The sequence below is a fragment of the Mauremys mutica genome, chromosome 4, assembly GCF_020497125.1.
Source record: "Mauremys mutica isolate MM-2020 ecotype Southern chromosome 4, ASM2049712v1, whole genome shotgun sequence".
In the NCBI taxonomy this organism is placed as follows: domain Eukaryota; kingdom Metazoa; phylum Chordata; order Testudines; family Geoemydidae; genus Mauremys; species Mauremys mutica.
In genome coordinates this window covers 75435630-75463544 of record NC_059075.1, presented here as the reverse complement: position 1 = coordinate 75463544, position 27915 = coordinate 75435630, and the positions used below count along the sequence as shown (strand labels likewise).

Below are 27915 nucleotides of genomic sequence, written 5' to 3'. Positions count from 1 at the left end.
GAGGGTGGGTAGAGCAGAGTTCAGCTTTATAATGTGGGTGCTTCAGAGCCTTATATTTAAAAAAAAATAAAAATAAAAAAATGCCAGCCATCAAGTGGAGGGAAATTGGAATCTTAAATAGAGGCCTCATATTTCCTGAGTGTTCTTGGCAGCATGTGGGGGAGAGAGGCACATACTGTGTATTTCCTTGCATCACACATAGTAGTCTGTGTTAGCTGATCTTTAAATGAAGGATCAGAATAAATTTTAGGACTGTGTTTTTGGTGCAGTGTGCTGTACTCCAGCATGAATGAGCTGCACAGCTTAAAGACATGAATAGCTAACTTGAGACTATATCCCTGCATTTTTGACCTGAGCTGTTAAAATACATTTTTGAATATGTTGATATTAAAATAACTTATCTTGCATGTTAGCAATTTACATTATAAATATAAATGTGTTAGTCTCAGCAGAGGTCAATGGCTGAATGGGGCAATGATGCTAAACTCAGACCTCTGTCCTATAAGTGGTCCTTCCAGGATAACACAAAGGCACACGGCTGAGTCAGTGAGGAGAACTTATCTAACTACTGCCCTTACTGTATCTATTCTGTGGATCAACATAGGGTGCCAGGGCTGTCAGCACCTTTCACCCATATAAAATTAACTAAAATGTCTACAAGCAGAAGAACGTAGCATCAGTCATCCAATGTGTTCTAGATGCTTTACAATAAAACACTAACATCATGTAAAATATAACCAAGTGAACACATGCTGTAATAGTCTTGCATCAGAGGCTCTCTCAGTATGTTGCAAATTTATTTTTGTTTCAGTTTATGAAACAGATGAAGAGCTGCCCATCCCAAGCTTTTGGGCACCCTTTTCAAGACTTAAAATTTACAATAATCTGTATGTCACTTTGAGGAGCTTATCTCTACTTCTTGTTGTCCATACAATAATAATTAGATCTGGCCAAATCTTAATTATGCTATATCAGTTAGTTAATAACTCCTTCCAACTCTCATCCTGTTCTGTCCCCAAATGTTGGAGGAAAAAAAGGTGAGTTTTGAGGTGTGTCCAGCACTTAAGTAAACCTGGACTCCTCTGGGCCAAGATAGAAAGAAATGAGTTCCAGAATCTTTAGAGAGCAAACTCCTGGAAATGTCAGGTCACTTTGGTTCCACTTTTCAGTCCTCGTAGGTACTTCATCCTGTCATCCCAAATGGCTCTTCACCCGGAATACCGTTCTGACTTGGAGGCTCTTCAGGCTGAGAACGGAGGGTCTGTGCTGATCCTGGACAAGTGCACAAATCTGTCAGAGGGAGTTCCTTCTGTTCGTAAACGTTGCCACAAGAACCAGGTCTTTGATTACCCTCAGGTGCTTCAGGTAAGGCTGTTAAACCTGCATAGCCCCATACACCCAATGATGCTTAGCTTAGCAAAGAGTTTTTGTTTAGTTTAGATAGCATGCTTCCTTAATTTTCAGTTAAATTGCTGGAAGAATTTGAAAATGAAAAGTCTATTACATTAAACAGAGTGGTGTATCCTAAACGTAAATTATATTCTAATTTACAGTTATCCTCATTGAACTCGAAGGACCAAAAGTGTGTTATGAACTTGAAGGGATATACAGGGATTAAAGGGGTATGCAGTTTAGTGTTTGAAAAACAATTCCACACAGTGCCCTGTGTACCCATGACAAACTGAAATAGAAGATTTAACAGCATGCAGCTATGGAAACATCTAGGTGAAATGTGTTTGATGGCCTTGGCCCAACTTCCAGAGGGCTTTTGATGTGTCAATGAAGATAAAACCAGATAAGCTTTCTCAGACTCCTGTGTCTTCTGGCAAGCCCCCAGTACAGAGTAGAAGTACTTTAGCATGCAGTGTGGTGAAGCCAGCTATACCTTTGGCCAGTTGGGGAATATTCCTCTGCACTCCATCTCTGGCCACCAGCATGTAATCCATCATTGAACTTAAACAAATTATGATAAATTTGTTTTTCTGCAGTGCATTTGTTGTTTTTCCTCCATTTCTGTTACATTTTGTAGGAAAGATGTTTAAAATTCCAAGTGGAGGAGGGTGAGAGGAAGGGAAGGGTTGTTCTGAGTTGTAAACCTTCATCCAGAAAAATAATGACTTCTCTTCACTTTGCTTCTTTAATGAAGACTGTATCGTTCAAGGATAGCAGGCGAGGGGATAGATGTATATAATTTTTAACTCGAGAGCTGGCACATGCAGAGATTGTTAAAATACTTTCCCTTGCAGAGCCCTGCATCTCCCTTTGGAATGTCTGGCTGATAACAGCAATGATACAAGGAGATATATTTATAGTAACTTTTGTCTAGACAGGAAAAATGGTTATCTGGGCAGATGAGCATGTGTCTCCACATCTGGGGCTCCTTTCTTATTCCCCCAGACCTACCCAGAGTCTTCCACCTGCTGCCCTGTGATCTATCGAGTAGGTGTTTAAAATGCGTTTTGCTCCTTTTTCCTCCATCCTCCCCAAAGCAGTCTGAGATTTGATCCCAGCACATCCTTTCCTGCGCTCTCTTTACTGTTGCTTTTATTAAACAGACTCCTGGACTCCTGGGTTGCTAATGCATCCTGTTTTGCAATCTTCTCTTGGCTGAGCTTTTAGAATTGCTCATCAGTGTTCTGATATGAACGTAGGTTTCACAGCTTTGTTGGGAAGCAAATGAGGGGACAGCCAAGACTTTTAATTCCTAGTTATCATATTTAACTGCCCCCTTCAGAAAGCAAACTGGCTGCTCTGAATAGATAGTCTCCTATGAATATTGTACCATCGTACAATGCACTGGTGACACCTCATCTGGAATACTGTGTGCATTTCTGGTCAGCCATGTTCAAGAAAGATGACTTCAAACTGGAGCAGGTGCAGAGAAGGGCTACTAGGATCACAGAGGAATGGAGAACCTACCTTACAAGAGGAGTCTTAAGGAGCTCGGTTCGTTCAGCCTAACAAAATGGAGGCAAAAGGGAGATCTGATTGTACTCTATAAATACAAGAGTGGGATGAACACCAGGGAGGGAGAGGAGTTACTGAAGTTAAGGGTCAATGTTGACACAAGAACAAATGGATATAAGCTGGCAACCAACAAGTTCAGGCTCGAAATTAGACAAAGGTTTCTAATCATCAGAAGAGTGAAGTTCTGGACCAGCCTTCCAAGGTGAGTTGTGGGAGCAAAAAACACGTGCTTCAAGACTGCGCTTGATAAGTTTATGGAGGGGATGGTATGATGAAGCTGCTTACAGTGGCTCATGGCCCATCCACGACAACTGTTAGCAAATATCTCCAATGGGAGAGATGTGACACTAGATGGAAAAAGCTCTGAATTAATACAAAGAATTCTTTCCTGTGTGTCTGGTGGGTGGGTCTTGCCCACATGCTTATGGTCTAACTAGTAGGCATATTTGGTGTTGGAAAAGAATTTTCCCCTAGGTCAGATTGACAGAGACCCTGGGTTTTTTGCCTTCCTCTGCAATGTGGGGCACAGGTCACTTGCTGGTTTGAATTAGAGTAAGTGGTGGATTCTCGGAACTTGAAGGCTTTAGTCAAGATTTGAGGACTTCAGTAGCTCAGCCCGAGGTTATGAGCCTATTACAGGAGTGGATGAGTGAGGTTCTGTGTCTGTGATGTGCAAGAGGCCAGACTAGACGATCATAATGGTTTCTTCTGACCTTAAAGTCTATATGCCTCCTCATATACTGTGTTCCTTCTCTTTTCTTGGGCCCTTGGATAATAGATTCACTAGATCATTTCTTAATTAATAAATCTATAAACAATTTTGAGTGACTTTTTTTGGTGCTGGAGAAAGGTTCCAGGCTGACAGCCCTAGGGAACAAAGTCCCGTTAGTGCAGTACTAATACATCAGCAGCAGCGGAAGCTTCACCAATGCTGCCTAGCCAGTGTACCTCATCCCTGCCCTGCAAAGGCCACCTATAAAGTGAAAGAATATTTCAGCCTTCATGTCCTACTTGGTTCTCAATTTATCTGCTTTTGTTGCCAACCAAGTTGTCAATTAATGCCAATAGGAATGGTGTTTTCTGTGGATACTGTCTTCTGGAAACTGGATAGTAAGCAGAAAACTCTGTACATAGGCCATAGAACAGACATCACATAGTAACTTACTAACATCCTGAGCTAGCTTTGAACCAATGACCTAGAGGTGAAAAATCTTTGACCCACTACAGTCCCTGGACCAGTTCCCTAACGTTTAACAAACATCAGTTATTTTTGAACTGCGTTATATAGTACTTTTTTTTTTCTAATGCATATATCAACACAGGGAAAATTGTTTCTCAGAGTGTTTCCACTGACATTCCAGAGCATTTATATGTTGTAGAATAATCATGATTAAGTCTTCAATTTTTTCATGGATATTTTTAGTAAAAGTCAGGGACAGGTCACGGGGAATAAACAAAAGTTCACTGAAGCTGTGACCTGTCCCTGACTTTTACTAAAAACATCCCTGACAAAATGGGGAGGGAGGAGGGTTCAGCAACCTGCCCTGCTGCATGCAGTGGCTGGGAGTTGTGGCTCCCCGTCCCTACCCAGTGGCTGGGAGCTGTGGGGGGATCCCCCACTGCCTTGAAGGCCTGGTGGGGGGGAGGGGGAACCGCTGCCCATGGCAGCTGGGCTGCTGCGGGAGGGTCCCCTGCTGCTGGTGGTGGCTGGGCTGCTGCAGTGCCCCAATATCACGGAGGTCTCTGAAAGTCATGGATTCCGTAATTTCTGCGACCTCCATGACATAATCATAGCCTTAATCATGATCATAGTCAGCCATTAAGATGTTAGATTTGTAAAGGGTTTGGCATTCTTTTGTCTTTCCTGAGGGATTAAACGTCTGACATGGGATCACTAAAACACAAGATGGAAAAGCCCTGTTAGTTCATCCTGTCCTCATTTTTTACTTTACACCCAGTGGCCAGTGCAGAATAAAGTTGCACATTATTTTGGGTCTGATGATAACTCAGAACATGATGATGGCAGAGAGCAAACTTGAGTGATGTTTTCCTTTAACGTCTGTGTTCAGAGGGGAATTAATATATAAATTATAGGGATGTAATGTTTGTTCCTTTTTTCATCTTTGTTTGTGGTTGCTATTCACTGACAGGAAGCCACATTCTGCATCGTTCTGCGTGGTGCTCGCCTGGGACAAGCTGTGCTAAGTGATGTACTTCAGGGCGGCTGTGTCCCTATTGTTATTGCTGACTCCTATGTTTTGCCTTTCTCTGAAGTTCTGGACTGGAAGAGGTTCGTACTTACTGGTTTTCACCCTCCATACCTGTGTAAGTTATGCATGCCACTTGAAACCTCACAACCTAGAAGTGAAGGAACAGAATATGCAGGGGGCTGCATTGAGAATGCTGACAACAGGGCAGTTGAAGTCCACACTATGGATGCATCCAAGCATAGGAAGTAATGGAGCAGGAAAATGAGAGGGGACAAAGGAGGACGGTGAGCAGCACAGACTGTCCAGTTCTTGGTATTGGATTTCCTGTCTCTTGCACCTCAGGATATTCATCTATAGAACAAAAATTATTGGCCTTTTCACACTTGTATTTGCACTCAAGCTGTTTAAATTTACTTCTAGTAGTTTACACCTCCCAAACCCCTGTGAAGGAAAGAAGTATCCCCATTATACAGGTGTGAGTGACTGAGTCACGGCAGAGATTTTGTATGCACGCAAAATGCCCATTTTGTGTGCATACAAGCGTATGTACTTAACACTTTTTCCCTATATGATTTATTCACAATTACACCAAGTCACTGACAGAGCTGGAATTAGAACACAGGAATTCTTGGCTCCCAGTCCATACTTAATTCATTAGACCACACTCCTCTGTGTAGCCACTTGCAGCTGCTCTTCTGCAAATGTACCCCACAGAGTTTATGGGCATTTCCCTTAGGTTGAGTAGCTGGGGTCATGGAGAAATTCCCCAATGGTCTAGTATTGAATAATTAATTGCATTACAGGGGCTTATGCCTTCCTCTGAAACCTCTAGAGCATAGCACGTTATGATACCAGTTTAGATGGACTATTGGTATGTTCTCATGTGGCATTTTTATACTTTTTTCCCCTCACTGTTTTGCATTTAGAGCCTCTGTTGTGATACCTGAAGAAAAGATGCCTGAAATGTACAGCATTCTGCAAAGCATTCCTCAGCGGCAGATTGAGGAGATGCAGAGACAGGTAAAGTAGCCTGAATATAGCGTTTAAGTCTATACATGAGTTCATGTGTGTCCACTGTTTGTGTATGTGTCTGAAGTGTGGTTGGGAGTACAAGCATTCTGCATTTTCTCATTTTATTAAAGTTCAGTTCATTCAGCTCGCTGATTTTTTGCACTAAAAATACAATAACTGACATTTATATAATGCTCAGAATACTTAAATACTGAATATGCAAAGATAATTTTATCCATTTCTGGCACAACTAAAATCTGCTGAAGAGCAGCTGTTTAACAGTACTATAGTGTAGTTTAGGTCAGGAATTTAAGAACACTGCATATGATTGCAATTGTAGAAGAACGCTTGAGTACGCAGAATTCAGTTACCCACACTGGAATTTCTCTGGCATGTTATGTTAACATCCATGCTCTTGTGAAAGATGTTATGGGATCTTCAGTGCCCACAATGGTCAGGGTCTCCCGAGCATGGACTGCGTAAATACTGTGAAAAGTAAAACTGAGGTCCAGACCACCTGTTCATTAAAGATCCCATGGTACTTTCCACAAGAGCCCAGTAGCTGGCCACATTCCACTGTAAGTAATTTCATTTTACTCTCTCCTCCCTGTTTTCTCAACACACAATGATGATCAAATTCCTGCAGAGTTCAATTTTATTTCCCTGCTCTTGCAAGTTAAGACAAATTTCTGATAAAACCACAGTGCAAATTTGTAGCTTCCTGCTCAACCATAGCTAAATTAATTGAAGTGAGAGATTAATGAATTCTGCTGACCCTACTTATGTCCAGATCTATAAATATACTTTGAAATCTTTGGCTGAAAGGTGGTAGTTAAATACAAAATGCTTTATGTACGTTAATTACACAAGCTCATCCCTGTAAGATAGATGTTGTTATACCTGTTTTACAAGGGGAAAACAGAGTCAGAGAGAGGTTGAGACTTATATAAGGTCATGGAATGAGTTGAGTGGAGCCAGGAATATAATCAAGGAGTATTGACTCAGTTCCCAGTTCAGTCTGATAGATGATACTGCCTGTTTGCTACAGATTGTTAGTGTCCATAATACCAGATACTTGCTCTGACCTGAGTATTCTCATGCAGGTGTGTGTGTCAGTGGCTCAGCTGAGCAGATCAGTACAATTATTGGCTGTAGGCAGATTGTGGTAAAGTGGCTGAGCATCTTGGAGGCATAGGGAAAGAAGGATATTTACATTTCACAGATACTTTTATTTAAAGTATTTCTGTCACTCTTGTCATTGAGTGCCTCACAGTTACTGATGTAGTCTTACACCACCACTGTGGGTAGAGAAGTACTATTATCCCTCTTTTACAGATGGAGAACTAAGGGACTTGTTTAAAGTCATATACGATTTCAGTGGCAGAGAAGGAATTATACACAGGCCTCTGGAGTCCCAAGTTATAACCTTAGCCATGAGGCCATCCTTCCTCCCTGATGATACTTGTAAATATCAAGGAGAGGGAGAAAAGGTTTAAGTGGTCCAAGAGGTATAAGTAGGAGTACAGAGATGAAATTCAGAAATAGGAAATTTAAGATAAATATCAGAAAATATTCCTTATGGTGAGATTTGTAATATGTGGAATAGTTTTTCCAAGTAATAAAAGTCCCATTGTTCAACTCACTCGTAATTACACAGTGCTGGAAGCTATACTATATGTAGTGCCTTACTAAATTCACGGCCGTGAAAAATGTGTCATGGACCATGAAATAAGCCCTCCCCCGTGAAATCTAGCTATTGGAGGGGAGAGGGAGAAGGAGGGGCAGGGCTGCGGGCACTCACGCTGGGGGGCCCCTACTGTTTCCCCAGGCTCCAGCTGCTAGTCCCCGGGCTGGGGAGACACAGGACTTCCTCTTCCCCTACACAGTTGCTCTCGGGGGGAGATGAGACGCATCTCCTGGTACCTCCGCCTGCTGCAGGAAGCTCCACAGTTGGGCACACAGAAGTGAGGGTGACAATCCTGCAACCCCCTCTACAACAGCTTTGTGACGCCCCCCTCCCCCAACCCTCTTTTGGGTCAGGACCCCCACAATTACAACACTGAAATTTCAGATATAAACATCTGAAAATGTGAAATTGACTAATTTTCAAATCCTATGGCCATGAAATTGACCAGAATGGACGTGAATTTGATAGGGCCCTAACTATATGGATCCATTCTGCGTGTGCTGGTGCAAAGAATAGACTAGATAATTTAATCTTCCATTTCCTTCATGTCTAATTTCTATGACTAGTTTAACTTTCCTTGTATGCAGACCAGAAGCCTTTGCAAGTATCACAGCAGCCAGCAGAGGTTTCCATTCCCTTTATTCACTCCACTCCAGTTAACTACTATGGCTGTGTTATCTTTAGGTCAACTGCCAGAGATGTGCACATATTCACAACTCTAATAGGTGCTAAAAACAGCACCTATTAGAATTGTGAATATATACACATGCCCCTACATACGTATGAAGTCTTTGCCAGGTGCGTTGAATTAAAATATATTTTTTAAAAAGCTCCTAAGAACAATGTTTCTCAAACTGGGGTCGCCACTTGTATGCTATCTCCAATTTTCTCCTTTCCCTACACAAGTTCTGGGTACTAAAATGCATAAGGGTTGTGGTGAATATGCAGTATTTTACATTGGCAGCTCAATCATTCTAAGGCAGTTTCTCTCAAACTGGGGTCGCCGCTTGTGTAGGGAAAGCCCTGGCGGGCCAGGCTGGTTTGTTTAGCTTCCGTGTCCGCAGGTCCAGCCAATTGTGGCTCCCTTTGGCTGCAGCTTGCTGCTCCGGGCCAATGGGAGCTGCTGGAAGCGGCACGGGCCAAAGGACTTACTGGACGCCGCTTCCAGCAGGTCCCATTGGCCTGGAGCAATTTTCTCCTTCCTCACCAAGTCAAGTTAGTGTTTGGTTGGAGAGGATCAGTGGCATTTGATGTGGAGTTTTCTGGCATATAAATGGTCTGCACTAGCCATTGTTGTAAATTCCAGAGTATCACTGACCATTTTGGAGCTTCTCTTATTGCTCATTCACACCAAACTACTCATACACTTTGATTCTTTTTCACATGTGGTGAATATTCTTGTGCATATTAGCTGGTGAAAATTCTGGAATAAAACTGCAGCAAGGTCTGTCAACAGGCTCTCTGCCCACCTTCCTCTTGTCTTCTGAGGCCGGCTCTGTCTGCTGCAGGCTGAGGACACATGCACAGATTATCCATTCATTTAACACTTTATCAGCCTTATTTATTGCTGGATTCCCAGTGCTAAGCATCTGTGAAGTCCTCTCTGTGATACCTGGTCTTGTGATATTTCCAGGACAGATATTCAGAAAATTATATCTAACATCTGATATGACACTGAATAGCAAAATAAAGGATTGATTCACAAAGTAAATCATCATGTCTCACAGCTGTCTGCATTCAGCTGTTCTCTGTTTCACAATGGGGCAATATATTTAGTTGGCCCTTGACATAGAGGTTAAAAATATACTTACCTTCTTCTGATGGGAATTATTCTGGAAAAAAAAAATCCTGGAACTTCTTGTCTAGTTGGAAGGTCCTCCTGCAACATCCAGGTGTCAACACCTTCAAACTCTCATCTTCTACTCTTTGCTGTTTGACTCCTTAAATTATATTTAGCATTTGTATGGCACTGTGCATGCATTAATTAATAAATGAAGATTAATCACAATTCAAGATTTCAGGGGCTGGTGAGGGAAAGGAGAGTTTCAGAGTGTGATTGAGTCTTTGAGGTGTCAGGTGCTAAGAGATTCAAAGGCACAGTCAACTTGTGGGTAACATCTCAGCCCTGCTGCTTTAGTAGCACTGTAGCAGGGTGGACCTCTGCTCCTGCCCTGAAGGGGTTAAAAACAGCCCTGGGAATGGGCTGTGGCTGGAGAAAGCAGCCTTTAGGCTGGGGCAAGAAGCCTGGGCTGATTGGGAAAAGTAGGCTCAGCTGTGGCCATGCTCCAATCAGGCCCAGCTGGCCCCTATAAGAGGCTGTGAGCCAGAAGCCAAGACAGTCTCTCTCTAGCTATAGAGGGAGATGGGCCTGGCTGCAGGGACCTGGACACAAGGTACCTGAGTGGAGCAGGGCTGGGGAAAGGCAGAGGAGCTGGGGAGCTCCAGCCTGGAAAGCCTCAGGCTGCAGCCTAGCATTGGACTAATAGGTACTGGGGGTTGCAGAGGGCAGCCCAGGGGTAGGCCAAGGCAGCAGGTCCAAACCCTCCTTGCCAGTGATGAGTAGGCTGATACTGCAGTCTGCCCCAGGGCGTGGGGCTAGACAATGACTGGCAGTAGCCATATACTGAGGCAAGGTGGGGATAGAGGGTGGGGATTCCCCAGGGAGGGGAGACCCTGAGAGAAAGGGGTTACTGCTAGGGGGCAGCACCCCATGTAAAAGGGCACTGGGTCGAGGGAGGGGCACTGGGGCCAGAGGACAGGTGGATCAGCAGCCTGCAGAGGGCGCTCCAGAGCTGAATCGAGCTAATTCCCAGAAGACACCAGCAGGAGGTGCCACAGGGGTGAGTTGGCCAGTCTACAAGCACTTTGCCTGAGCTGGACCCTGACTAATAAGTATTTGTAGATGCCCATCTGTAGATAAATTGAGGAGCTTGTTTATACTTTTTCCAGCTGTGAATTACACCTCTTTCCCCATTGCTTTCCACTGTGATGTGTGGCAGTGTTTGCTAGTATCTATCTGCTTAGCTGCTGTCTCTTATGTAATGGTTACAGAATGCTTTTCTAATCTGTACTCTGCTTGTTCGGGGGCATTATTTCCCTACATTCTGTCTTTGCACTGTTTCAGAGGATTATTTGTCATCGTTTTAGGTAAGTTACTTTGCTCAACAGTATTTAACAATGTATGCCCTGTTTTCTTCTCCTACTATTCATTGCATCACTTCTGAATAGGGTGACCAGATGTCCCGATTTTATATGGATAGTCCCGAATTTTGAGTCTCTTATATAGGCTCCTATTACCCTCCACCCCCGTCCCGATTTTTCACATTTGCTGTCTGGTCACCCTACTTCTGAAGAATAACCACACTTTCTTCACTATCTTGTGATGCTCATGTCTGTGAGGATGTGGCTCTGACCTGAAAGAGACTGACTGTAGCTAGCCTTAAGTGTCATTTATCACTTGTGAAACCTGTGGCCAGATTCCTGGTTAAAATTGGAGTGTTTAGTAGCGGAAACAGTGGAGTGGAATCATGACTATCCTCTATTCCAATTCTGCCTCTTACACCCTAAACCACTTTGACTGTGTTTAAACTGAGGCACAAAGAATGGAACTTGTCCAGTATTAAAATGGGTATAACAATGTGTTGAGGCTTATTAGTGCTTAAAAGTAGTTTGAAATCATTGGATTAAAGTTGCTATGGAAATGATTGAATATTGTGCTCTTGAATCTACATATTTTCATACCAGCAGATAAGAGCTAGGGTTCTTTTTAACTCCTTTCCTCCATCACCCACAACTTTCATAAAATTCCACATATGGAGGTGATATCGTGATAAAATGAATTTATCATTCACCTTTGAATGGCTCCTCTGCTCTGTCCACTAATCTATTTCCTCCATAGCTAATTTTAACATTTCAAATATGTTGATTGTTTTAAAGTGAAGGCAATCCCACAAAATGTCCTCCTTCACCCCTTGTGTTGACTTAAAAAAAAAAAAAATTACACCTACCCCAGGCTCAGAATGAGCAAAACACAGTTCTGACAGTAATGTCATTTTTATGTGTACGTACACACGCCATTCCCCCCCCCACACACTAGCTTCCCAATGCATTCCCACCACATTTGCTTCTAGGCCTGGAAGGGCCTGAGATATTGGACCTTAGAAGTGTGCCGTAAAGGTGCAGGACTCACCCGGCGGCGCCTCCTGCTGGTTGTCCCAGGGAATTAGCTCACCAGCCCTCTGGAGCGCCCTCTGTCGGCCAGTGATTCGCTATCACTGCTGGCTCCCATGTCCCTTCCAGGACCCCAGTGCCCCTCTAACTGGGTGTTGCCCCCTGGCAGTACCCCCACAGTTCTGGGTTTCCTGCTCCCTGGGGAACCCCCCCCATCTCCACTTTGCATCAGTCTTGGCTACCGCCCAGTCTCCATCTAGCCCTAGTTCACTGGGGGAGACTGCAGTATAAGCCACTCATCACAGGCAAAGGGGTTTGGACCTGCTGCCTCTGGCTACCCGTGGGCTGCCCCTGCAACCCAGTATCTAATAGGCCTTACCAGGCCTGCAGCCTGGGGCTTTCCTAGCTGGAGCTCCCCGGCTTCCTTGGCCTTCTCCCCAGCCCTGCACCACTCCAGATACCTGGTTAACCTCCCTGCAGCCAGGCCCTTCCCTTTCTGAATGCAGAGAGAGACTGTTGAGCTTCTGGCTCCCAGCCTCTTATATAGGGCCAGTTGAGGCCTGATTGGGGCGTAGCCCAGTTGCGGCTGCTTCCCCAGTCAGCCTAGTAGCTGCTTTCCCTGCCACAGCCCTCTCCCAGGGCTGTTTTAAGCCCTTCAGGGCAGAAGCGGGGTAGGCACACCGCTACATGTGCCATTTTGTGGTTTTGTTAAAAAAAAGTTTTTGGATGTTTTAATGGTATTCCTGAGCTCTGTACAGTTGGTAACTTAGGTGCCAGACATTACAGGTAGAGAAATACAAAGAAAACAACTTCATAAAACATTTAGAAACTAACATTTTAAAAATATTCCTGTGAAATATCTGGCTCATACAGAATACATATTGCTGTAGTGTTGTCTCTCTCTTTGGGGGTGACCTGAATAACACACATTGGCTTTTTTTATAAATAAGACAGCTATCATGATCTCATGCTGATAAAACCACACCATCGTGTAAAACATACACTATTAGATGCATGCACACATGATGAAGGAGCACTCCAGTTGTGCTAAATTCTAAACTATCTGTATGTACTGTGCCAGTATAAAGCACTTGCTCCTCAGATGCAGAAATCTTTGCCCTTAATGGGAAAACACTGGAATTGAGTCGTAGTATTTAAAATACTATTTGCCTGTCTTCTCCATTTGTTAGCAGCTCTCTGTACAGCATCTTTCTGTGATTAACTCAGTGGAGTTCATATATCAAGAGTACATTTTTTTTCATCAATTTGATATAGATTAAAAATCTCTTGGACAATAAGACTGTTGAAGGAAGTTGTTTGAGTTTAATTTTTCAAATTTTCTTGCTCGAATTACTTTGCCAAGCATCTGATGAGAAATCAAGAAAGCCATTAAATAGAAATGTCTTAAATTTACAGCACACAAGAGCTTGTAAATAAACTTTCTTTTTTAGGTTTGGGCTGGGAGAAAATAGTTTGGTCGCTATGAGGATTAAATCATTGCTAGCATGAGGAGGATAACATACGGACACATTTAGCCCTTGTGGTGTTTTTCCAGGGCTGACGTGACTTGGCTTTTGTGATTTCAATCCAACTTCATATTGCATAGCTGCTTTACCAGGACAGTATATGGTATAAATCAGGAAAAAGAGGCAGCAGTATTTAGTGGTTTGAGCAGGACTAAAAATCAGGAAACCTGAGTTGTATTCAATCTCCCTGCACTGCCACTGATTTGCTATGAAACCTTTGCTTTTTTTGTTCTGGCCAGCAAAATGTTTTGCCATCAGAGCCCCCAGCCCACCCAAACTCTGCATCCTGTGCCCCTCCCCAAAATTGACTCTTCATGTTCACACCCCACTCTGCATTGTTGTGAAAACATTTACAGCCATATAACCAGTGGTGAACTGGAGCCTGTTTGCACCGGTTTGCGGGAACCGGTTGTTAAATTTAGAAACCAGTTTAGAACCGGTTGTTCTACTCTAAATTTAACAACCGGTAAGTTGAAGTGACCCAGGAGCATAGCCTGGGGGGAGTGGGTGCTCCCTCTGAGCACATTATCCAAAAGTGGCGCCTTAAGTGCCAAACCCGTGGGTGCTCTAGCTCCCCGCCTCGCCCCACTTCCGGCCCCAGCTCACCTCTGCTCCGCCTCCGCCTCCCTGGGCCTGAGCACGAAGCCACCGCTTGCTTCTCAGCCCTCCCAGGCTTACTGCGCGAACAGCTGATTTGCGGGAAGCAGGGGGGCCGCGAGCTTGGCTTAACCCGGTGCTCCAGGTGCTGCACAGCGGTGGCGTGGCTCGGTTCCAGCCAAGCGGTGCAGCTGTAGCGCCGTCAGCCACCTCCTGCCCCCTTACCGCGCTGCCTGGGAGTGGGGTGGGGTGGGGGTTGGATAGAGGGCAGGGGAGTTTGGGGGGGGTTGGGGGGTGGATAGGGGTTGGGGCAGTCAGAGGGCGGGGAACAGGGGGGTTGAATGGGGGCAAGGGTCCCGGGGGAGCAGTCAGGAAGGAGGGGGGGTTGGATGGGGCGGTGGGAGGCAGTCAGGGGCAGGAGTTCCAGGGGCGGTCAGGGGACAGGGAGAAGGGGTGGTTGGATGGGGCAGGGGTCCCTGGGGGGCAGCGTCAAGGAATGCGGGAGGTTGGATGGGGCAGGAGTCCTGGGGGGCGCGGGCGGGCAACGACCCCCTTGTGGGGTGAGGAGGGAACCAGTTGTTAAGATTTTTGGCAGCTCTTCACTGCATATATCTGATAGGTAAGCTCAGAAAACAGGAACTCTCCCCTCTGTTCAGGGTCTCTCTCTCTCTCTCTCTCTCTAAGGGTAGGTCCATACTTACCGCGCGGGTCGACGCGGTGAGTTCGACTTCTCGGAGTTCGAACTATCGCGTCTAATCAAGACGCGATAGTTCGAACTCCCCACGCGCTCCAGTCAACTCCGGAACTCCACCACCGCAAACGGCGGTGGCGGAGTCGACCTTGGAGCTGCGGAGTTCGACCCCGCTGCGTCTGGACGGGTAAGTCAGTCGAACTAAGGTAGATAGCGTAGCTGAAGTCACGTACCTTAGTTCGACCCCCCCCCCCAGTGTAGACCAGGCCTAAGTGTGTGTGTGTGTATATCTATATCTATATATCATAAATCCCAACTCATTGCCTCAAATCCAGTAAACACAGATAAATTCATTACTATCTAGGACTGGAATTTAAGGATAACCTTCAAGGTGGGGGAGAGGGGAGTGCTGGGGGGGGGGGATGTCGGGAGGTTTGGTTTCCCCCCTGCTTTGTTTTTTACACACACACACAGGGGAGCATCCCTGTTTTCTAAGCTTAGCTTTCTTATTTTTACAGAAATCAGTACAGTAGGACACTCTTTTATCTAAGCCTCCATTATCCAGCTCTCCATATTTACTGAATCACCAGCTGCCCGGGATTGAGAGCCACTGGAGCTCGGGCTGGGGCTGTCAGTGGTCCCACTGTCAGTCCGAGCCTCAGCAGTGGCTGGAGCTCTTGCTGTCAGCCCGAGCCAGGGCGGCTAGGCCTGCCAGCCTAAGCTCGGCAACCCATTCTCTGATTTATCCAGATTTTTGGTCACCTGATCTGGCCCCAGTCCCAATTAGATTGGATAATCAGCGTTCCACTCTAACAGACTGGCCACCTAAAAAAGCCACCAGCCTGCTGAGCTGGTGAGATTGAGACAAAGTGGGTGTGAAACACATGCACTTCTGGGACTGCCCTCATGTCTGTTGTTCTGTGTTGTTACCATCCTGCTATCTGTGAAGCTCCCTAGTGAGCATCCTCCTTGAGCCATCCTTCCCTCACCTGGAGATCTATATGGAGTCTGTAACATTGGTGGTAATGCCTACAGGCAGTTTCTGAACTGTACTGTGGACAGCATCCATTGTTCTACTTTCACTTCCCCTGCGCCACAGGTCAACAACAACATTGTGGCAGAATACTGAGGAAGAGAGGGAAGGACAAGGAGTGGATGTGGTGGGAGTATGGCAGAGAGGAGGAGTGGAGGGTGAGAGATGAAGGTGAGGGAGAAAGATTGAAGTAGGGGGATGGAGAGGAGCAGAATGAAGAAAAAGGAAAGGAAAACACAACACCTCCATGGCTACTGCTAAAACCATCCCTTATGAAACCTCCTCCCCCACGGCAAATCTGTTTTTCACTTTGTAATTTGTAGGGTAAACAGACTTCCAGAGTCTTTCTGATTTTTGGTCTGCAGATTCGTTTAGCAGAGTATTGTATGTCTTGAAAATTTATGTTCTACTGATATCATAAATCCCAACTCATTGCCTCAAATCCAGTAAACACAGATAAATTCATTACTATCTAGGACTGGAATTTAAGGATAACCTTCAAGGTGGGGGAGAGGGGAGTGCTGGGGGGGTCGGGAGGTTTGGTTCCCCCCCGCTTTGTTTTTTTACATTAGAAATTAAAGCATTGTCTACTCTGATGATGATGATCTTATGATGACAAGAGTGAAGAAGCTAAAAGTTGATGCAACTGAGGAAAGGAATTTTTTTTAAGTTACACTTTTTAAATGTGTTTTAACACTTATTTAAATTCAGTGACTAATGAGCACACTAGAAACAGAATGTCTTTGTTAAAGGTACAACACCCTTACCCCTTCAGCTAATATATGAACACATGCTACACCCCCTTCAAAACTCTGTAAGAGATCCACTTGGAGAGCTAGAGAAGACCAGACTTGAGAATTGTGTTTTTAAAACAGTCAAACCTCAAACATAACCCCACAACTTTTCAGGCCTTTTTTTATGCTCTGTTTAAAAAAACAAAACAACCCCCCCCCCCCCAAAAAAAGACACAAGCCCAATTTTAAAAGACATTGCAAGTCATTTTAGAGTGAGTTTTCAGTGTTGGATTGGGAGGTGAGATTCCCAGAACAAATAATGTCTGAGCAATACCATTGTAGTTTTTCTATCTCATATCCCCCATGCCTCAAGCTCTCCAGGTCACGCGGAACTGAAGACACTAACATATGCATAAATCAGTGACTTATTTTAGTGTCATGTTAAAACATGAGTGGCTAGCGTCTCTGGCCCCTTCCCCCTATTTAATGTGCTTCTTTGACTCTTCTCTTTAAAGAGGACTTTGTGGAGTAATTTCAGCCCTTATCAGTTTGCTGACAGCTATATGAGCCTTTCTGCTGGCTCCAGGCAGTGAGTGCAGGCGTGTGAAACTTCTCATTTTTGCACTGAAATGGTCCTGGATAAAGTTTAACCAAATTGATTGTATGGATTTTTTTGCAGGGTGAGGCACATATAGGAAGTAGAATTGTTAGCTGTAATTGGTTGATACTGAGAAAAGTATCTATTTCCAGCCAAACTTAATTTCAATATTTGGACACTCATAGAGGGAGGAATGAGGAAGAGTGAGCTTCAATAGGGCTGTTTTTTTATCTTGTCATTTGAAATGTAGTTCCAGGATATATTGGCTCTGCCATTTGTAGAGAGCAGCAGGGCAGCTCTTAAGGGTGCTTGGTTTGGTCTTAGAAGCTTTTTAAAAAAAAAATTGACTTCCAGCTGTATATCTTGCCTTGATGGAGAGCAACTTCTGTCTCAGCACTCTTTAGAATCATCGTTATTGAATATAAAAACTTTCATCCATCTGACATTTGTAGAATTTTAGGGAGTGTGATTAGAGAGGCTAACCCTGTTTTAATCCTCCCAGAGTGCTTCTATGGAACCCTGGGCTCTCCATAAATGTCAGGCATGGACAGTTTGCCATCTTATCAGATGCACTGGAGTTAGCTCCAGCCCCCCTCTCCCTCTTGGGAAAGGTCTGTGCAGCAGACAGCAAGGGAAAGGAAAAACATTTACCTGGCTTACCGCCAGGAGCACTAGGGGAGTTACAGAATCCTTGACATTCACTGATCAGAATTTTTTTGTCACTTGAAAAGAGCACCCTTAACCTAGATTCTTCCTATTCCTACCCCCATCTTTGCCTTCCAGAAAGGAGCAAATTGTCTGCATATTACCTATGGCGCAGAACAATCTCCATGCTATGGGATAGTTGAGAAGTCCCTGAGAGCAGTAAGCACACCACTCAATGATTTTATGGATCAGAGCTAAGTGTTCTTAGAATTGGAGCCAGGCAAAATTTTTTTGATGAATAGGGTTTAGTTGAAAAATGCAATTTTGGTCAACTCAGAACTATTTGTGAACTTGACATGAATTAAATAAATAGTGTGGGCCAAACATTTTTTTTGCGTGCAGGGGAGGAGGTAGACTCATAGGATGGTACCACACTCTCTCTAACTCCTAGCCCAGTGGTCAGGGCACTCATCTAGGATGTGAAAGACCAAGGTTTAGCTCTCCCCTCTGCTTCATGTTAAGCCGGGATTTCAGTTTGGGTTTCCCACCTGCCAAGAGACTTCCCTAACCACTGGGCTATGGGGTACTCTAGGACAGCTCTCGATCTCAGTCTCTCCTCTTGAAGATGTTCCACTTTGCATGAAGTACTTGAATCATCGCTGGGTGGGACTAAAGATTATAAGAACTGTTTTGCAAATCTGGTCCTTTAAATATGCCTGGAAACAAAATGTTTCTGGTCGAACAGAATGTTTTGTGAATAAAAAAACAGTTGTTTGCCCAGCTCTAATTAGAATCTGTGTTTTCGACCTCTAAATGACAGGGTTAGACATGAGCTTTAAGAGTAATTATGCTAATTTAAGTCAACCATTCCACTTTAAACTAGTGAAAATGCTGCTGTGAATTTGGATATCTTACGATCAAACCTTGGAAGGTTGCTGTATGCCAATTCCTAGTCAAGGGATATCTTGGGTATACAACAGTTAAATGCAGATTATCTAAACCTGAAAGCTCAGGATTTCTTCTGAGAATATTTTGCACTGTTTGACTGAAACAGCTAGTTGCAGACTAACAGTGTTTATGATCACCTGGTCCTGGTGCTCAACCCAGTTTCCACTCTGCTTCCCCATTTCTGTTATCTGGCCTGTACCACAGTTCTCTTGCCCAAATCCACAGCCTGCCTACTAATTGAGACCATTGTAAAATTAGTGTTTACCTATACAATAAAAACATTGCATTTTTATAGCACTTTCTATTCAAGGATCGTAAAGGCAGTTAATTAAATCATTCAGAGCTGCTATGAGGTAGGTATGATACCCATTTATATACCATATAAATGTGTAAGGTGCACACAAATAATTTACTTACACAAGGTCAGACTGGTAGTCTAATAGAACCTGGGAGTCCTGACTCTGAGTTTTCTGCTTTAACCACTAGATCATGTTTCCTTATACAATAAGAATGTTTGATTTTAAATTACGAAGTTTTTAGGTGCTCTGTAGTGGCACTCAGTCTGCTGCTGGATAGTTTTCATATATGTTTGTTACCTTGTTGGCTTGTTGGATAGCAGTTGTGCAAATCAGCCTTTTGGATACATTTTCTTGAATGCCACATGGCTCTTTCAGGGGTGGAATAGCCAGCAGTTGAGCAGCTACCACAACATAAATCACAGAGCAAGTGGAAATAGTGCAGCTGTTGTGAACTAACTCCTAGTGTTGACACAACTCTTTGGAACCTGTTCCATCTCCTGCCTGATGTAACTGTAAGAGTTCATGTGCACCCCCCAGCTGTCAATCAGTGCTAGGAATGCATTGTCGTGCCCTTAGATTCTGAAACAGCCATGAAGTTCTTTCTCTTGTTCTACCTTTTTAGCTGCTAATTTTGAACATCCTTTAGACATGGAAACATAACTTGGATGTGTCATTAAAAATGCTTTATTTAAGTCACACTTTCATTTCTAGAGATGTTCAGAAATAGTAGTTAACGGGAGAGCTGCATGTTCCATTGAACTAATAATGGGATAAGAGGCCTTGCTTCTAGAATGGAGTTTTGAATATGGTCCAGCCAGAAAGAAATGCTTTCAGTAACTACGTCCAGCTACTTTCTTGCTGGACAAGTTTGTATATCACATGGCACCATCACATTTGGCAGTAATTGACCCCTTGGTTCTCAGCCTCAGTAGAGAGGCAAAAGACTGATTGGGCCATGGAGGATGAAGTACTTTTGCACCCTGAGAGATGGTTTCATTTGCTTGAGGTATGGGGGAAACTGGGTAAAGAATTTCAGACTCCAAGGCTGTCACTCCAGTGGCTTTCACCAACACAGATGTCACTAAAAATGTGTGTTGTAGGCGGAGCTGGTAGCAATACCCATGGCTGTTTAACACCTTCCAGTGTGTATGTTTATACAAATATAAAAATCCATATTTCACAGTTGTTAGAAAAGAATAAGCAAAGGGGATAAACATGCCTTGTGGAATATGGCTTGCCCTCTGAAATAGGAGTGTGCTGGTTTTTTGCAAGTTAGAACATTGCAGTATCTTGACAATTTTTTTTCATTATTACAAAATGCTGGTCTTTCATGTGTGTGATTGGCACTGGGCTTGTTTTGTGTTTAACCTCTTCAATCAAGGGAATTGAAACTTCCATTTTCCCGGCATTAGTATGGCAGTCATGGGAAATCTCAAACAAGATGGATCTCATTGCAGCAGTTGACACAAGTTGTGCTTTTATTTATTTATTTTTGATGTTGGATACTGATTAAAAGTTTCCAAGCGTCTTTTAGCCATGTTATAAAGCTAGCCAGCAGAGAGCTGGGCAGCTGCTGACCAGGGGAGATGCTAGCGGACACTGGACAAGATCACAGTGGGAAGCATCGGTGTGTATAACTCAGAAAGCTGGGAAAGGTGTAAACAGATCCCCAATTTAGCTGCAGAGTGGGCTCTGCAAACACTGTTTTATTGGCCAGTGGCTCCTGCTTTACTAACCTCTAACCTTTACAATACTCAGAGGTGCTGCCCACCCGCCGGCCTTGCCTTTGAACCACTCTTGGCTCCTGCCACCTCAAAGGCTTGCAGTCAGATTCCTGTGTTTTGCTTGGGACCTCACCTCTCAGCTGGATGCCTGCAACAGAGAAAACTGATCTACCCTTAGAACATAGACATATTTGAAGGCGATACCCCTGAGACTTGAAACCTATTGCTTTGTGTTTCAGGAGCTGTCCATCACTTTTCAGGAAATGTGGCTGAACCTCCCCTTCCCTTTCACTGGGTAGTCATATAACATTTGAATGTTCCTGCAATTGTATACACATGACTGATGTTTGTTCTTCTCTTGGCTGTTCTGGCCTTTGTAACAGTTGTAGCAGAAATCTAGATTGTCATAATTTTGGTTTGTGTAGTTAATGGAGAGGGAGTGTTCAAAGCAGAAGCTAATCTTATGTAGTTATAGTCAAAATGAGTCTGTTTAAAATGGCATTGTATAGGTTTATATCTATCCTTTCTCAATGATTGCCTATTCAACTAAAAGGATCAGTCAACATTGCAAACTCCATCTGCAATCTAAAAAATCAAGCTGGGTTCCCCTCTGCCTCTTACACCTTCACCAATGTATCTGACAAATATGATTATCCATAATGCAGAATAGAGTCCAGCTAGCTGTCCTGTAGTTGCATTGGCTCTACGGTGTCTACAAAAGTAAACACTTGTGTGCTGTAAATTAGGAATATGTAAGGTGAAAATCCAACAGAAGCAAAGATGTTCAGAAAATAGGTTTGTTTCTGCGTACATACTCTTCAGAGTATAAGTGCACTTTAACCATTTTTTCCCTTTACAGCATTTAGTTTTGTTCTTCCCGGGGGGCCCTCCTGCATATTTTGGCCCCATTCCCCTCAACCAGAAAGCTCTATGTTTTTGGGTCCTTTACTGGCTCTGTGACTGGAACACATTTATGCCACTGATCTGGGACAGAGATGCTAAGTTTGTGTCAGTCAGCCTTACCAGCAGTCTCAGACTCAGGAGCAGAGAGGAGAGTTGGGTTTCAACATGCTAGTCCATGCATTACTCTCAGCAGAATGTTTGTAATGGGGGAATCACAGAAGATCCAACTTGTGCAGGATTCCCCCCACACTCCGTTCTTCTCTTCTGTCCTGCATGCCCCCATTCCCAAGACTAGTCTGACATCCCCAGGATGGGAGAGACTGTCTTAAATCCTAGTATGTTGGCAGTATATTAGGAATGAAGATACTCTTGGATTTAAAGGCTACAAAATACAGCTGTCTCATGGGCCAACATGGAAACCCTTCTTCCTGTCAAATAGTAGTTTTGCGTGTAGTGTAGTTACAGCTGGATTTTGAGCAAAGTGATGCTATTGTGAACTAGCAAAAGTGAGATGAAAACTTAAGAACAAAACAAATGTGATACTGGAAAGACTTGGTAAAGCTAATCTTTAACAGAGACCTGCTTGCAATAGTGCATCATTTTGGTATCTGATTGTCAAATGCCTGCATTGCAGTAATTATACCTTGTCTCACATTTTGGCTGTGATAGTTCACAAGGACCCAAGAAAAATCATAGAGCAAGAAATTTAAAGTGAAGGGAATTAATATCTTGCTAGCACTAACATTTCTCTTTAACCTCAGCTCCAGGAGTCAGCATTTGTGATGTCAGGAGTTTACAGCAATAAAACTGAGAACTCCTAGAAGTCTACTCCCAGGCGACTAGTATCTGGAGGGTCAGACTAGCATTTTGAACCTTGACCTCTCCATCTCTGAGCATTGACAACTACCAAAAAAAGTGGCAGTTGTAAAGATTTGGTTTCCTCTCTTTATTCTGTTCCTAAAGAGGCCAAATATACTTGTTTAACCCATGATTAAGATGACTGCAGTATAGATTGAAAGCAGATATTGGATTAGATTATTAAATATGTTGAGATAATTTTATCAGGTCAAATTCAAATGAAACTGTGCCTAATATTAGCGCCAACCCTCTCTCCCCCCTGTATTGATTCACCTTATAAAAATATCTGGGTTAGAATGTCCCTGGTCCTCACCTGAATCTGCTCAATGCTTGTGACGTTTCTTTGCCAGTATTTCAGATGGATTTAGGTTGTAGGGGTGACAAGAAGGGCCATAGATTATTTTACATCTGCTCTTACCGTGTGACATACATTGTTATAACCAGCATTTCTGATGCCTAAGGCATGAAACCAAACAAGTGCATTTGTGACTAATGAAGGACAGTTGAGAAGTAGGACACTATTGATGTATATTTGTGTCCTGTTCAGCCTATACAAGCTGCTTGAAATAAAGGATTTTTACCTCCATAGGCCTCTCATGTGGTTAGGTAAAGTTAAATAAATGCAATCTACTTGTGACTTCATGAAGTCCTAGGACTTACGCAGTTCAGCACAATTGGGAAATGGGAGGAGGAGTAGATGAGTGAATAGAAATAATGTTAAAATATTATGTTTAATAAAATGCAATAGTTACCTAATACATTTTCTCACATTTATGTGATATTTCTACAAGTCACTCTTCTCCTCCATTCACTCTTCACTGGCTTATCAGAAACCCAAAATAGGTTAAGTTATAGTTTGGTCCTTATTTCGGGTGATGTAGCACCAAATGATTTTATTTTTATTTTTATTTTTTAAATCAAAGTACAACTCCCCCTTTTTAAACACTCACTCACTTTAGAAATCTTGTCTCTACAGTACCTGTATAATAGCCCTGAGAAATAGATCCCTCTTGGAAACTAGCCACACTACAACCTGCTTTGCTCAACTTTGAAAGACACTTCTTCATATTTTATAGAAGATTAACTTAAATATTTTAAAAGGTTTTTTGGTCAGGCAATACAGCATGAGTTTAGTAATACTCCATTGATTTAATAGGTTTAATATTAACACTCCTATGCATGGGAAGAGGCTTTAACTTTTTGCTTTCAGCGCAAATTTTCAAAAGTAACTTAATTTTGGATGCCTCAGTTTTTGGGTAACCAAACTAAGATACCTGAAAGGGGCCTGATTTTCAGGCAGTGTTGAGCTACCTGCTAAGTCAGCCAAAACTGGCTAATCACTTTTGAACATTTAGCCTACATTCTTTTCTTTTTCATACAAATTCTATTTCTTTCATTGGGAAAATCAATAGGATGTAAATTCATAAGTGTCTAAGGGTATGTCTACACTAAGAAGTTAGGTCGAATTTATAGAAGTCAATTTTTTAGAAATCGATTTTATACAGTTGATTGTGTGTGTCCTCACTTAAGACCATTAACTTGGTGGAGTGCGTCCACAGTACCGAGGCTAGCGTTGACTTCTGGAGCATTGCATTGTGGATAGCTATCTCATACTTCCCGCAGTCTCCGCCGCCCATTGGAATTCTGGGTTGAGCTCCCAATGCCTGATGGGGCAAAAACATTGTCGCTGGTGGTTCTGGGTAAATGTCGTCAGTGCCCTCCTCCCCCCCGCTCGTGAATGCAATGGCAATAAATCTTTTTAATTTTCTAATTATTAATCTAATAATAATTATTAATTAAAATCATTTCTCGCCTTTTTTTCCTCGGTTACCCGTGCAGACAACATAACCACAGCAAGCATGGAGCCCACTCAGCTCACCGTCACCGTATGTCTCCTGGGTGCTGCCAGATGTGGTACTGCATTGCTACACAGCAGCAGCTCCTTGCCTTTGGGCAGCAGACAGTGCATTACGACTGGTAGCCGTCGTCGTATTCTCCTGGGTGCTCTTTTAGCCGACCTCGGCGAGGTCGGCTGGGGGCGCCTGGACATAAATGGGAGACCATGATGGCTAGCAGTCGTACTGCACCGTCTTCTAGTGAGCAGCCAGGAGACAGCGATGGCTAGCAATCGTACCGCACCATCTGCTGCCAGCCTAAGATGTATAAGAGAGATGGAGTGGATCAAAACAATCTAGAGACCAGATTGGTTTTGTATTCATTTGCTCCCCCCTCCTTCCCTCCCTCTGTGAATAGTGGGGGGAGGGATAGCTCAGTGGTTTGAGCATTGGCCTGCTAAACCCAAGGTTGTGGGTTCAATCCTTGAGGGGGCCATTCCGTGTGACAACCCTGTAAGCCATGTCAGTCACCCCTCCCTCCATCAGAGCAACAGCAGACAATCGTTTCGTGCCTTTTTTCAGTGCAGACACCATAGCACGGCAAGCCTGGAGCCCGCTCAGATCACCGCCGCAATTATGAGCGCTGTAAACAGCACACACATTATCCTGCAGTATATGCAGAACCAGAACCTGCAAAAGCAAAACCAGGCGAGGAGGCGACGGCAGCGCGGTGACAAGAGTGTCCATATCTATGTCCTCGACTTCTCGGAAAGTATGGGCCCTGGCAATGTGCACATCATGGTGTTAATGGGGCAGGTTCATGCTGTGGAACACTGCTTCTGGGCCTGGGAAACAAGCACAGACTGGGGGGGCCGCATAGTGTTGCAGGTCTGGGATGATTCCCAGTGGCTGCAAAACTTTCGCATGCGTAAGGGCATTTTCATGGAACTTTGTGTCTTGCTTTCCCCTGCCCTGAAGCACCAGAATACCAAGATGAGAGCAGCCCTCACAGTTGAGAAGCGAGTGGCTATAGCCCTGTGAAAGCTTGCAACGCCAGACAGCTACCGGTCAGTCGGAAATCAATTTGGAGTGGGCAAATCTACTGTGGGGGCTGCTGTGATCCAAGTAGCCAACGCAATCACTGAGCTGCTGCTATCAAGGGTAGTGACTCTTGGAAATATGCAGGTCATAGTGGATGGCTTTGCTGCAATGGGATTCCCTAATTGTGGTGGGCCGATAGGGATATGGGTTCCGTCTATCTTGGCACCGAAGCACCAGGGCAGCCAGTACATAAACTGCAAGGGGTATTTTTCAATGCTGCTGCAAGCCCTGGTGGATCACAATGGATGTTTCACCGACATCAACGTGGGATAGCTGGGAAAGGTTCATGACGCTTGCATCTTCAGGAACTCTGGTCTGTTTGAACAGCTGCAGGAAGGAACTTACTTCCCAGACCTGAAAATTACCGTTGGGGATGTTGAAATGCCTATAGTTATCCTGGGGACCCAGCCTACCCCTTAATGCCATGGCTCATGAAGCCATACACAGGCACCCTGGACAGTAGTCAGGAGCGGTTCAACTATAGGCTGAGCAAGTGCAGAATGGTGGTAGAATGTGCAGTTGGGCATTTAAAAGCACGCTGGCGCAGTTTACTGACTCGGATAGACCTCAGCGAAACCAATATTTCCATTTATTACTGCTTGCTGTGCGCTCCACAGTATCTGAGAGAGTAAGGGGGAGATGTTTATGGCGGGGTGGGAGGTTGAGGCAAATCACCTAGCCACTGATTACGCGCAGCCAGACACCAGTGCGGTTAGCAGAGTACAGGAGGGCACAGTGTGCATCAGAGAGGCTTTGAAAACCAGTTTCATGACTGTCCAGGCTACAGTGTGAAAGTTCTGTTTGTTTCTCCTTGATGAACCCCTCTACCCCTCCTTGGTTCACTCTACTTCCCTGTAAGCTAACCACCCTCCCCTCCCCCCTTCGATCACTGCTTGCAGAGGCAATAAAGTCATTGTTGCTTCACATTCATGCTTTCTTTATTAATTCATCACACAAATAGGGGGATAGCTGCCAAGATAGCCCGGGAGGGGTGGCGGAGGAGGGAAGGACAAGGTCACACTGCACTTTAAAACATTGAATGCCTGCTTTCTGTTGCTTGGGCAGTCCTCGGGTGGAGTGGTTGGGTGCCTGGAGGGCCCCCCACCGCGTTCTTGGGCGTCTGGGTGAGGAGGCTATGGAACTTGGGGCAGAGGGAAATTGGTTACACAGGGCCTGTCACTGCGGTCTGTGCTCAAGCTGCCTTTCCTGAACCTCAGCCATACGCCAGAGCATATTAGTTTGTTCCTCCAGTAGCCTCAGCGTTGCCTCTTGCCTTCTGTCACCAAGCTGATGCCACCTATCATCTTCAGCCCGCCACCTATCCTCGCGTTCATGTTGTGCTTTTCTGGACTCTGATATTGTCTGCCTCCACGCATTCTGCTTGGCTCTTTCAGTGTGGGAGGACTGCATGAGTTCAGAGAACATTTCATTGCCAGTGCATTTTTTTTCGCCTTCTAATCTTCCCAGAGGCTAGCGAAGGAGAAAATAGTGTGAGCATTGAAACATTTGCAGCTGGTGGAGGGGGGGAAAAAAAGGGAGAGTGGTAGTTAAAAAGACACGTTAGAGAACAATGGGTAGACTCTTTCACGGTAAACCTTGCTGTTAACATTACATAGCACATGTGCTTTCGGTACAAGGTTGCATTTTTCCTCTTATTGAGGTATGCCGGTTTGGTGTGAGAGATCTTTCACACAGGACTGGGCAACAGAATTTGGCTTGCAGGCAGCCAGGGTAAGAGACAGTCTTTTGGCTTCTTTAACCTTCATAACATGTGGGAATGGTTTCAAACAGCAGCGCCCTCATTTCCCATACCAAGCAGCCATTGGGTTGGCCATTTTAAAATGGGTTGGCCATTTAAAAGGAGGAGGGGCTGCAGTTTTTGGGTTAATGTGCAACACAAACCCAATTAACCCCCCCCCCCCATTCTCTGGGATGATCACTTCATCCCTCCCCCCACTGTGTGGCTAACAGTGGGGAACATTTCTGTTCAGCCACAGGCAAACAGCCCAGCAGGAACGGGCACCTCTGAATGTCCCCTTAATAAAATCACCCTATTTCAACCAGGTGTCCAGGAATTATATCACTCTCCTGAGGATAACACAGAGAGATAAAGAACAGATGCTGTTTCAATGCCAGCAAACACTGGGACCATACACTGATTCATAGTTTATTAGGGTTGGAAGGGACCTCAAGAGATCATCTAGTCCAACCCCCTGCTCAAGGCAGGACTATTCCCCAAATCCCTAAATGGCCCCCTCAAGGATTGAACTCACAACCCTGGGTTTAGCAGGCCAATGCTCAAACCACTGAGCTATGCCACTGCCATGCTTTGTTATGCAATGATTCCAGACTACATGCTACTGGCCTGGCGTGGTAAA

General features: G+C 44.3%; 1 protein-coding gene across 4 annotated transcripts in view; it reads left to right on the top strand.

Annotated features, from left to right (window-relative positions):
* Nucleotides 1-27915, top strand: part of EXT2 (exostosin glycosyltransferase 2) — a 109658-nt gene that overhangs the window by 13882 nt on the left and 67861 nt on the right. For all 4 annotated transcript variants that reach the window (XM_045015051.1, XM_045015053.1, XM_045015054.1 and 1 more), the window contains 3 exons: nt 1170-1365; nt 5118-5257; nt 6104-6197. In XM_045015051.1, coding sequence (XP_044870986.1) covers nt 1170-1365; nt 5118-5257; nt 6104-6197 — 430 coding nt within the window. The remainder of the gene's footprint in view (nt 1-1169; nt 1366-5117; nt 5258-6103; nt 6198-27915) is intronic.